A 13,241-nucleotide genomic window follows, 5' to 3' on the forward strand; every position below is an offset into this window, starting at 1 on the left:
CTCTTCCCTGAAGCCAAACACCATTTTTTATCTGCTGCACTTGGTACATTTCTGTGTATCTATCCACCATGCAGTCCCCCTTTTCCAAACACTACCCTTACAGACATGCACACACACACACACACACACACACACACACTTACATGTTAAGGATTCTAGTTAAGGAGAGATGTTGCAGTTCTATCCTGATTTTGAATTTGCTCACAAAGAGACAGTGACTTTCTGCAGTTAATAATATCGAGAAAATTCTTTACAATCAGTGTTACCATTGTACTGTGGAATGGAGACAAAGAAAGTACTTGTGCATTTTATTTTGCTCTTTATTTATGTAAATATTCAGTTGTAACTGAAGAATAGCCTTCGGCTGGGGCTGCATGGCTAGAAGGCGCGTCCCCTGGGTGGTGGATAGGGGATCCCTCTCTGGAGGGTGCACCGGATAAAATTGAAGAAGGTGCCCCGAACCAACGCAGCCTAAGGGAAGGCCACCCTGACAGAAAAACCACTGGCCCTCCAAGTCATGGGGATTGGGCAGGAGGCCAACTACCTCCTCCCGGAAAAAAAATAAAAAGTTGCAGAAACGACGAGCATCAACTTTCAAAAAAACCCGAAATGGCGGAGATGGAGAAAATCAGTAATGAAGTGAGGAGGAGGAGATGGAACTGGATCGGTCATGTCCTGAGGAAAAAACCAACAGAAGACTGCGCTGTGGCCCTTGGACTCCAGAGCACGCAGCTGCAGACCGATTGAAGTGGAAGAACGATGTTCGCGCCTTGTGTGCCTCCTGGCACTGAGAGAATTCAGATCAGATCAGAACTGAAGAATAGGGATGGTGACACATTATTAATATAATTTAATGTTGTTCCTACCTCTTTTCTACTCTTCTGAGAACTAAGAGTCATTGATGTAAAAAAGAAAGGTAGCGTACTTTTTTTTCTTTTCGCCTAAATGAAATTTCTTTTTCCACATTTGGATGTGTGTTTAGACTATCTAAATTTGGCACTTTTGTCTATGTAGTAGTAGTTAGGCATGTTACTTATTTTGCAGATCTAGCACTCTATCAGCAGCCATACTGAGTTTTGATGAATCATAATAATTTGCTTATTATTTTTCCAAAATTAATTTTTACATTTGGTACAATTCAACAGAAATTCCAGCCTTTCTGAACTCAGCAGCAAAACTACATTGGCATTAGGAGTGCCAGGTTTTCATTTGAGATTTAACACTGCAAATTCAGGCTTGGTCCTGAAGTATACTATGTAGCTCCTGTTTGTGCAAACTTAGTCATTCCCTGCAAGTAAGGAAATAAGTCAATACTTGTCTATATAATTTAAACTAATTTTCAAGAAATTATGCACTTGTTTCCACAGAAGCATTTGAGTACTTATATGTTTAGTAAGGACCACACAAGTTATTTACAACATAAAACATGAAATTAATTGATTTGAGAAAATACTGCAATTTTCAACATTGTTTGTTGCACATCTTCTGTCAAAATGTATATAAAGTTTGTCCTTTTAAAACTGAGAATACATCCTGGGCCTGGACTGTATTCCAGGCTTTCCTCTGAGAAAAACATGGTATGATCATACTGTTTCTTATTCATGAGTTAGCAGAGCAAACTGGCTGTACAGCACTCTCTAAGGGGCTCCTTTGATTTATTTCAGTGTTCCCGGTATTACCAGGGAAGGGCCTAAAGGAAGGATAATAGGAAAGGGGAAGAGAACAGCGACAATGCAGAATTTCTTTGGTGTCAATGCAGGGGCAATGAGTTTTCAGATTGTGTCCATTAAAAGCGGCTAGGCTAAGTTTTTCCAAGTGCCATCAAACTTTGGCAGTTACAGCAACAGGGAATAATGTAGGAGTTTTTAAACATTAGAAGGAAAAGTCTAAAACAAAGGTGGGTTTCTTCCTTTCTTGTTTAATTATTTACTTTCCCAGTGAGCTATTAGGAGTACCAAATTTAGCACAGGTTTGTCAGTTTTGGAAAAAATGAACAATCCCTTCTTATCTTAAATTCATGTCTGAATACTTTAATGGCTTAATTTGTGTTTAAAATGTTTTTTATTTAAAAGATAAGATTGTATTGCTTTGATAGAGAGTGCAGTCTTGACTTTGTCTTTTCTTTGCTCCTTTCTTTTTTCTTTTCATAGGTCATGGGAATAGAATTCATGGTTATGTTTAGATCACTCATTCACTTACTTCTTTTTTTAGTATTTTAAAGCTCTTTTATGGTTTCCCATCCACTGTTGTTTTTGGCAGAGATTTTTTTACTGAAAAAAGCTAAAAGAAAAAGTTCCACAGTAGCGAGGTGCCATATAAAACAGGATCCCACACCTATAACCTAAACGGCCAAAAATTATAAATACCTACCATTAGAAAGCTTATTTTTAAAGAAATTTGGAAAAGAAATATTTTATTACAATTTAGAATCTTATAACAGGCAATATGTGTTAAAATGGGATTTTACTTACAGAAAAAATAGTAATGGGACAAATGTAATACATATAATATTATTTGGACCTGGCAGCTTTTTACTGGTTGAAAAAGTGTCATTTTGGTTTTCTAGTATATTTTAAGTCAGGCTATAATTTTAAAGTGTGGAATTAGTTCCAGCATTTGCCATTCAATTAATCATTTGGTTTCAAAAATTCTTCCTTGCCCTGAGAAATGTAGATACTATTTATATTAAATTAAGGAATGAAAAGTTGTTCTTAAAAAGCTAAGGCACTACTAAATGTTTTTTTGTGAGGTTATCAGATACGTTAGGTGATCACACTGATTTAGTTTGTGTAGAAGCAATTAGAAAAAATTGCTTTGCGCCATTGCTTGTTTCCTGATGAGAAATGAGTTGTGTCTGGCTATAAGGCACTTTTCGTATCATATATCCACTTCCTTATAGATACATGTTGGGCTCACATTTGAGAAGGCATACATGCATTTTTCTGATATTTTTAATCCATTCATTTTCATAGTAGGAAACCAGTGCCAGGAAGATTCCAGGTTGCCAGTAGTATTGTTACTTAATAATCTGGTATAATTTAATATCACATATTTAGAATTGTGGTACTGCAAAGCTATCAATCTGTTGAAAATAAGGAGTAACGAAAGCTTTGTAGTTCATATATCTTTTCATACAGTACTCCTCAAATGACTTTTCATCAGTGTGGAAAGAATCAGAAATCCAATTTAATATTGTTTGCTTGGAAGATTTGCTTTTATGTGAGCTGATTTAAAAAGCATTTAAAATACACTATTCATTTCTTAAAACTCAAAATCTGTAAGGCATGAAATATGAGGGATATATTTTATTAACGGTATTGTTTTCAGGCATGCACACCATTAAAAAATAAACTCATTTTTCCTCCACTTCTTTCAAGAAAATGTGCTTGTCTAAATAATCTACAGTTTATTACATGAAAGTCTTAGATTCATCTTCTTGATTAGTACATGGAGTGTATTTAATCTTGAGTAAGAAAAGTGTAAGAATATCTTAAAAAAGCAGTTTCTTTTGTGAGAGGAGATAAGGAAAAGAAATGCTTGAATAAAGTAATGGCCTTTGACCTTTGCTATAATAAAGAAGTATTTTCTTCTTTTGAAAGAAAATTCTAAGTATATTAAAATGTTACACTATGCAGAGAACTGGATTTTGCTATATTTTTAAGGATAGACTTGTGATCAGTCTTTTCAAATATGCTGATTACAGTGTTGAGTAATTCAGGTGCACTTATGCTTAAGATTGTGAAGTTGCATTTATGAGAGTGCTGAAGTTTTCAAGATTCAGATGGTTTTATAATGTCAGTTATTCTGTTAATTCCACCTATTGAGTCCATTGAGGTAAGTTTAAAGTTGCAATAACAGGTGATGATCAGCATGATCAAAAGTCTGTCAATTTATGATGCAATTTATGTTTTTACAGATACACACAAAAAGAAACACCATAGAAATCTTAGCCCCAATTCTATATTCGTATAGAACTGGAAAGCTTGCAACTCAAATACTCAAAAGTTAAGAAATCCAAAAAAAGAGTGCTTGTACAATATCAGTTTAACCTCTTTGTTGTTACACTTTTTGTATGAACTCTATACCTAATGAAGGCAAAAACACAGTCTAAGACAATTTCTGCTTAGCTATATAAAATCAGAAAGTAACTGATGATCAATACAAATTATTTATGTATTTCAGATGGCAGATCACAAAGAAGTAATGAGGGGCATTGAGCGGCATCCTGGAGTCCAATATCCTGTTCTCACCCCTAATCTTCAAGGTTTTCATTCTGCTGTAAGTGTCTTCATAGAAGATGTCCACAATTACTCTTTCATGTTTCAGACACTTTCAGTTCAGTACCACAAACTATTTAATGTCATATAACCTGTCCTGTTAGAGCTAATTAAAAACTCTCAGTTTTCATTGTGAAAAATGGGCAAATTCACAGAGTGATGTTAAGCTCTATATATTTGTATTTTAATGAAAGTATTGATCAAACAGGCTTTGCAAGTTCCTATAAATGATCCTTGTGTATAAAGAGAAAGACAATTCCTTCTCCTTCTTTGACTCGTTGGCCCTAGAAAAGTTTCTGAATAGTGTCTTCTTGTTGGAAAGTAGTGAAGAAGAATGAGGAAAGAGTCAATTAAATGAAAATGCTTTATAGGAATGTATTAGATTTCTTAAATTCTGCATTTCATTTTGGCAGAGTTCGAAAGTTTAAATTTTTTTAGTTCATACACAATAAATATTCAAAATTATAGACTCGAAGTGTTTGGAATTGTGAAAATGGACCAGTTCAGTCTTCTTAAAACATACACATTGATAGTCAAATCTTTACACTTTTTTGTTTTCTGAAAATTTTTCATGCTTCTGTGCTTTTGTCTTGATATAGGACAAGCTGTATTTGGAAAGCATACTGCTTGATGGACATTTGTGGTGTAGTCTATGATTCAGTTTCTATACTGCATCTGAAATCCCTGTTAAAACAGAATCCTGCACATAAGCGTGTTAACTATCAATAGTCAGATTTACAGTAGCACAAATTTGTCTGCAATGGTAGCTTGTATGAGTTTAATTAAATCTGCTATATCTCTATACCGTATTTAGTGATATAATTAAAGGAAAACAATTCAAAAATAGTTGTAGGTTATTGCTGAGTTCTTTCTTGCTGCTATTTTTTTTTTCTTCCCTCTATTTGAAAGGATATTTGTTCCTGTAAGGGTTGCTGAAGCTTAGACATTATCCTGCAGAAGCAGAGAGAAGAGGAAAGGCTTCATTCTTTTTCATAGAACAAGAGTATTAACCTCACTGGAAAGTGAGAATTAATTAATTAGCTATTCTCCTAAGGTTAAATGTTTTCTTCTTCTATCATTTGGCTTTCAGCATTCTAGTTTGCCTCATGTTAGTTGATTTACTGAGTACTGAGGTACTGAGTACAAGCTCAGGCTAGTTGCCCCTTCAGTGAAGTCGCCACATTTACGCATTTTCTAGACTGGTATTTGCTCTGAGACTTTTTCTCAGCAGACTCTGATGTACACATTTTCCATATTATCCCTGTTGACTACGACACCAAGACCAGTCCTAGAGTTGGCTCTAACAAGGAAATTCCTGTTGGTTTTTGTTGCTGCTCCAGGCACATGCAGGCACAGAGCTTTCCTAAACATGAGAATGACTTCCTGGCATTCATGAGGAATAGGCTTTGTACAGCGGATGGATATTTCAGCGTTGTTATATGATCTTTTCCTTTTCTGAAAAATGAATAAAAGTATCGATCATTGTTATTTTCATAGTTGGCTCATATGATTTCCTACATCTTAATACCTTTATCATTTATCACTTTAAAAATATGTTTACCTAATTGCTTAGAAGAGGAAGGAAATATGCCATAGTGAACAAACTCAAAGTTTGATTCAATCTGTTTTTACTCAATAGATTTAAAAAAAATTGGAATGAAAATTATGTTTTAGATATGGATGATATAAAGTACTTTAAAATTCTAGATTGTTGTACAGAATTAAATGCTTAATCTAATCTTTTAATACAGTCTTATGATTCTGTTTTTTTGAAATGTATTTTTCAGATTGCAGCAGGGGCTACAGAAGTCTCAGTATTTGGTGCAGCATCTGAATCATTTAGCAAAATGAATATTAATTGTTCAATTGAAGAAAGCATAGAAAAATTTGAAGAAGTTGCTAAATCTGCAAGGAATATGAATATTCCAGTGCGTGGGTAAATATAAAGATTCTTAAGTAATACAGAGTTATTGGAGTTGCTGTTACAGGGTTTTTTTTTGTACCAGTAGAAAAGTATACTACCAAATTTTTACATTTTAGATGAATTGAAATAATAGTCTTTATTTTGATTTTTTTTTTTTTAAAGATTGAATATATTTAGTAATTTTGCTCTACATTTTTTAACTGCTAATAGTGACTAGTTTTCTCTGGAAATTGAAAAAAAATAAGCCGTGTGTATAAACATACCCATTTTATTATACAAATTCATTTTTATCATCACAGATGACCGAATAAAATTTATTTTGTGCTGCTCAGAACTCATAACACTGTTGTCTGCACCTTAAAAAATACCCTGCATACTTTTATATTATTGTAGCATTGATAATATATCACTTCATACACTGTCGAATCAAGGTATAAAAGTGATAGAACAAATTTACTCCTAAGAAAAAAAGTATTCTCGATATAAGTTATTCTGAAAACTCCAGGCATTGAAGTGCTTGGAGTCTCTCGTGCATGAAACTCTGGAATTGTCCAGTATTTATCTTTCTCTAGAGTACCTTCTTTTAAACTTGAAATAATCCTGAATGATACTTGCCCTTGAACAGTCTTTCTTTTTCATTTCCATTTTCTTTTGCATTACACAGAGCTACTTATCTAAGATTATTTGCGAAAGTCCTTGTGAATGCAAAAAGGCTTACGTAGGTTCAAGGAGAAACTCAACAGTGAGATTCATTGAGGATTACTAGTAATACAAACTACATCATGCTCAGAAAATAAGTAGACTTGAAAATAGATAGAGGTAGATACCTCAGAGACTAAGTGCTTGAAAATCTGGGAATAGATACTAGGATCTCTCTATCCTCCAGAAATAGTGATGAGGTAATGCTACTGCTCACTTTTTGCACAGTAGTGTGGTAGTTTGAGCATTTGCTTTGAGAAGAACTAGACTTCTAGTTACACCTCAGCCTCGGAGGATCACAGAATAACAGAATGGTTTAGGTTGAGAGGGACCTCTGGAGGTCATCTTGTCCAACCCAAGGATTTTAACACACACACATCCAACCAAAGATAGCTTGGGTCCTTGTAACCTAGCCTATTTATATGTTTCAGATCAAAAATCATTGAATAGAGAAGTAAGAACTTTAACTGTATTAAGAAACAGTAACTTGTACCAGAATTTAAATACTCTGCCTAGCTGCTAATCTGTCAGGTAGGGTCAGGGTTTGCCTTCCTGAGCAACTTCTCTTATAAGAGGTCTGTTTGTTTAAAAGGTCTTTACCACCACTGTTTGCCACATATTTCTGGAACTAAATTCTGAGCTGAGAACATAACTAGCAATTTGAGTTCTCCAGGAGGTCTGAGCTCAGGGATGCCTGAATTTTAGGTCCCAGATAGGTGCGAATAAGGGAATAAACAGTCAATTCAGAAAAGACAGCATGTGTATGGCAACAAATGTTAGGCACTGGTGAACATGTTTACACAAAACTTTTGTTTTCTGATTTTCTCAGATGTCTAGGCAATATTTTCAGTTTCATATTCCTGTATTTCACTAACAAAATTCAACCAAATGGCACAATAGAGGCAACCAAACATCAAGGGGATCCTCAAAGCTTATGCATTGTATATGTTTTTGGATAGCTGTGGGTGTCAACAAATGGACTTTACAACCCGTCCAGAAGACGTAAACTGCAGGTGATGAAGAAGCCCCTGTGGTGTACTCTAGATTGACGTTGGAGCTTAAAATGTTAACTTACCTTCTGCGCACTAGTTTTCACATGTTTAAGAAAGTGGCAACCTGCTGCTTTTTTTTTCCACAGATTGTATGTCTAAGGCATTTGTAATACACCAGTAGCAGTTATTCTGGCACCGATACAGTGATGTGATGAAAATGACTCCCTTGATAGGATTCTACAACATTCCCATACATTTATTGTCTAGTATCTGATGTACTGTGTGTGGCAGTTTTTCTTCTGCACACAGCAGAAAAAAATGAGAAAGCAGCAGGATGAGAAGGCATGTACAGAGAGGAAGAAGTAAGAGGCAGAAAAGGGTCAAACAGAAGCAGAGCACAAAAAAAAAAGGAGTTTTGTAATAATTAAGAATAAAAAGAAGGAAAACAAAGCAAGGAGATACAAAGAGAGGGGTATCAAGAACCAGGTAATGAAGCAAACAGAAAAAATGGCAGTACAGAGATGAAGAGAAATGAGATAATTGAACTCAGAGAAAATACAATCGGATTATGTTTTAAAAGTGCTTACATTGTGTATCCAGTACAAAGATCTGTAATTTCACTTCCCTATGCAAACCTAGGCAAACTTCACACAGTACATGCAGGACAATTTTATTGAGTCTGTCATGCCAGGTGCAATGTGTTACACAACGCTTCAACAGTGGCCTGCTTAATATCAGAGATGCTACAAAGTGAACAGATTCGAAGTCATGAATGAAAGTGATGTAAGTTCACTCCCGCTATAGCTTTCTTCCTTAGGCTTACAGGTCTAAGAAAAGTACATCATTCAGAAGTAGGAAGCCATTGGCAGAATCATTCGATTTGTGGGATTATAACCAAGTAAAGAATGCGATTAGAGAGGATAAGTATATTGAAGAGAAACTACATTTATGTTTATGTTACAGCTGTCTTCATCACAGGATATTAGCTTGGGAACTAATTTATCCAGTGAAAAACAGAGGTTGAGGCATCAGGAGATAAGATGCTGGAATTTTAGGAGAGGATCGTCTGGTATTTTTCCAGGGAGATCTAATATAACTCAATAATAAAGTAGCTAATCTGCTAAAAATCTGCTGAGAATCTAAATTGCAGAATATGGGGCCTTATTTCATAACAAAAATACCTAACTGAGGTAATAATTCGGAGTATCTAAAACATCCATTGAACATGGATTTCAGTATATGAAAATATTGAAAAGAAAGTTTTGAGCATGCTAGTGAGTTAGAAGAGAACTGGTTAACACAATCCGTTTGGACTTTGAGTGCACTTCTAAAAAATACCTCCCACGGAGATTTTGAGGTGGCAAAATAGTAATTAATGAGAAATAAAATGTTGCTATGGATCAGAGTCTAGACAAATATGTTTTCAAGAGAATAATTACGAAGTATTGTGATACATTGAGTCTTGCTCCTGCATGTTCATACTCATTCAGATGCACTCTGCATGGGTTGCAGAGTTACAGGAATCTGGAGGAAGTATTGAGACAGAATGATTGCTCAGAAGTAAAAAAAACTAGGATTGTTTAGTGTCCATCTACCTCAGTACTTTCTTTTAAGCTCCAGTGTGCTGTCTTTTGTTGAGTAGAATTCTGAAGACCAGAAGAATAATAGCAGGAGCATGAACATAGAAATGCAGAATTCAGAAGGACTTTTTTTTAATGGTAGATCTCTTAGCACTTGAACAAAGCTCTAGAAGGTGGTCTTAAAAGTTTTAGTTAGTTAAAAAATTAAAAAAATACCCATAAAGAAGGAGCATCAGTTTTGAATGCTAAATCCAGGAAGTAAACAAATCTGGTTACAACATTTCAGCTGCTTGTGAGGGCGAAGGTTATGGAAGCAGACTGTCATTTCCAACTTAATTCTAGGAGACTAAACCATAATTTTCTCTGGTACTAACACCCAACAAAAGCCTGCACTACTACAGGGAATTCATTAGGACTTGAGTGGAAGTAGTTCATTAGTTCCCAAATATTGTGGTACATTTAGAAGACTTGTGGAGTTTTACATTTTATTTAATGATATAAAACAGAGGGCTTCTCTTCCTCAATGAAAAAAGGTGTGGAAAAGATAATCAGAAAGTAAAACTTAAACAGAGATTTCATAGAAGTATTCAGTGCAATCACAGTGACTTTTTCCTAGACATAAAACAATCAAAAAAGAATTAGCTATTAAAGCCTGTGATTTATGATCTTGATTTTTGATCCCATATTTAGTTGCTACTAAAGAAGCCGCTTTTAGTGACAGATAAAATAAATGGCATTTTTGTATCCCAGTTCCATGCAAAATTGTCTAAATGCTGAGACAGTCAAGGCTTTGTGGCAAGTTGTTCTTTATGCTGTGTTCTTTATGTTTTATATCCTGATCTGTAAGTATCACATAGACAAGTCAAGCAGGGCCAGAAACTGACAGTTTCAGAAACTGAAATTTGGGAGTTTCTGTTGAATGACCTCAAACTCAGCATTTTGGAAACAAAAGGATGGGATGTTACATAATTCATCAGTTGACATTCAATATTTAGAATTGGTGCTCATGGTTTGACTGGTTGTTATTTAATTTCAAGGAGAAGACTAGTTTCAGGTTTTATTTTGTTGTGTGGCTTCTATTTACCGAAAATAATTATATATTGTTTACAACTATTGTTGTAACATGAGGCAAATCTGAGCACGACCACACAACAAGTCTGAGCTTGTCATCCTAAATCTGCTTGTAGTTACTAGCGGGAAGTAGGCAGCCTTCAGGCTATGTTTTATCGTATGTGCTTTTTAAAGGACCTGCCTTAGGATAAGATGAACCACTATCCGGATGATCCATCCTTTTGCTTGCAAAGGAGCTTGGGTCCTGTTCTATGCTAGTCATCCTATAGATGACTATCTAAGGCATAGGCTGTAGATGATTATCTTTGATATCAGAAGTTAGAACAGATGAATCCCATCCTACCTGTGCGTAGGCTAAGGATTAGCACCTTGTAATTTATGTAAATTACAATAGATATAAGAAATTTATTAATAGGCTTTATGCTGCAAGGTAACACAAAATGAAGCTGTGGACTATATGGACAAAGACTTGTACTCTGTGCACAGAGAATCAATGTTTCGTTTTTAATCACCTGCCAAAACCTGCAGCCTTTGCTCAAGCAAGCTCCCAGGACTACACATTTTGGCTTCTCATATGAATTTTGTAGGCTAAATATTTTGCTTGAATTACTTAGGTAATAAAAATATTAATATGCATAAATTGTATTTATATTAATTTCAGTACAGAGATTGTTTCCTTTCTAAAGCACTATTATTGTTTAAAGTGTTATTTATTTGCAGGAAATGGATAATTTAGTGCCTTGCCCTAACTCCTTATTTGTGCAGTTGAAAAATACTTCCAAAAATAATTTTAAGGCATTCAAATTTTATTTCCTATTTTTACTGGCAATTTAGAATTTATGTAGTGAGCATAAATCATTGGCAATCCTTGAATCTTATGAAAAATGCACTCAAACAGTTGAAACTAAACTTTAAGCTTTTGCATGTCTTACTGTTGCTACAGCTGCACTAACATTGACTCGATCATCATCCAGAAAATTTGTGTTGTCAGCTGTCACATTTTAAATCTGTAGCACAGTACACAGTTTTCTAAATGTTTACTAAATTACTTCAAATATTTATGAAGAATTGAAATCTTGCGTATGGTCTTAGAAGTTGGACTATTTATTAGCGTCATAAAGGAGTTTTTATTTTTATTATTTTGTACATGCATTAAAACTTTACAATAACATCTGGGACACATTCTGTGAAGACACTGAACCAAATCAGTTATAAACTGTGTGGTCAGCTAATTACTATTATACATATTTCGCATGTGAAATGACACAAAATACTGCTGTTTTTAGAGTTGCCTCTTTTACTGCATAATTCAGGTACTATTAAAAACATCACATCTTTTTCAGTGATTAAAAATGAAGCCTAGCAGCCAGTATTGATGAAAAACTGTGGCAAATGGTAATTTCAAGTAGTCACTTGGATTGTGCTTTAATTTAAATGTATTTTTAATGTACATATCAAGAAAATGTTAAGTAAATTCTGATTAAGCTAGATACTTCCGAGTTAATGTATTCCAAAATTTAAAAAGACAGAAATAAATTGCAAGTAGTACAATAGAACGGTAAGGAAGTAGGGACTTGGTTTCCCCCTTTTCCACAAATGGTACTTCACTACCTACTTTGTGTCCTGTGACAGTGAAATAAAGTCAGACTATCTCCCTCTGAAACCTTCAGTTCTGTATAGGACTGTCTTAGTCCTAAAAAAATTCACTGGGAATATAAGAGCTGAAAGGTTGTAATTTTTTTTTCTCTACTAAAAAACACTTCTGCATGACCAGCAATTAAAAGCTGTATTTATGTCCCAGTCCTGAAAAATTTTCATGTGAATAGCCCTTTTGAGGCCATTTGGACTATTTGCATGTGCAAATGTGAATGTGTATGCAAATGTTTAGAGGTTCAGTGTTAGAAAAACAGATGCAAATGTTTGCTGTAAAGTAACTCTAGAAGCATTTCCTTACAAAGCTGCTGCTTCATAAATTAAAGCGTATGTAATCACACATTAATTCTAAACGGGTGTATGTAATTCCTTTGTTTATAGTCCTATATGGTGAAGTTCACAATACATAAAAGCATATTGAAATGTATCAATATTTGGCTTACATCTGTGTTGGTATAGAATTCAAATACTCGTTGATATTCTTGAAATATAGCAATATTTTTTGCTATGACAAATAGATACAAACAAACGATTTTATGCAATATTATTATTATTACCTTTTATATTATGTTATAGTAAAGGTTTTACTTGATGCTAATACACAAGGTAAGACACAAAATAGTGGAAACTTAAAGAGAAACAATTGATTTTAGTTATCTTTATCTTGTGTAAGTGATATTTGGATTTATTTTGAAAAAATGTGGAAGAACACATCAGTTTTATTTTAATATACTTTATAACAAGTAATTCCGAAGAAACATCCTGAATCTGAAACTTCTGATTATCAAGACAATCTGATCTTTATAATTCAGTTCAATAATGCTTTTTTTTTCTTTTATTACAGTTCATCTTAAATACCTTAATTCAAGATATTTGGATGGCCTTACAATACTGTATTTTATGTACCTAATTAGAAGTACGATGAGATAAACTGCAACAATTCAGTTTTGCACAAATCAATACAGTTTAAAGCTGCATATGTTTTATGAATATAGACAGAAGCTTTGAACTCACATTATCTGTTACTCTGGAATATTTAGGGCTG

The 13,241-nt window shown here is 34.2% G+C and overlaps 1 protein-coding gene across 3 annotated transcripts in view; it reads left to right on the top strand.

The window, feature by feature from the left end:
- HMGCLL1 (3-hydroxy-3-methylglutaryl-CoA lyase like 1) overlaps positions 1-13,241 on the top strand; it is a gene marked incomplete at its 5' end in the record, with an annotated part of 81,661 nt that overhangs the window by 25,925 nt on the left and 42,495 nt on the right. Inside the window, 2 exons of one of the 3 annotated variants that reach the window (XM_082305571.1) lie at positions 4,183-4,278; positions 6,065-6,213. The exons of 1 other annotated variant lie outside the window; for it this stretch is intronic. In XM_082305571.1, the coding sequence (XP_082161697.1) occupies positions 4,183-4,278; positions 6,065-6,213 (245 nt within the window). The remainder of the gene's footprint in view (positions 1-4,182; positions 4,279-6,064; positions 6,214-13,241) is intronic. One more of the 3 variants, XM_082305572.1, reaches the window with a different exon arrangement.

Source organism: Platalea leucorodia (assembly GCF_965183815.1).
Source record: "Platalea leucorodia genome assembly, chromosome: 3".
Taxonomy (NCBI): domain Eukaryota; kingdom Metazoa; phylum Chordata; class Aves; order Pelecaniformes; family Threskiornithidae; genus Platalea; species Platalea leucorodia.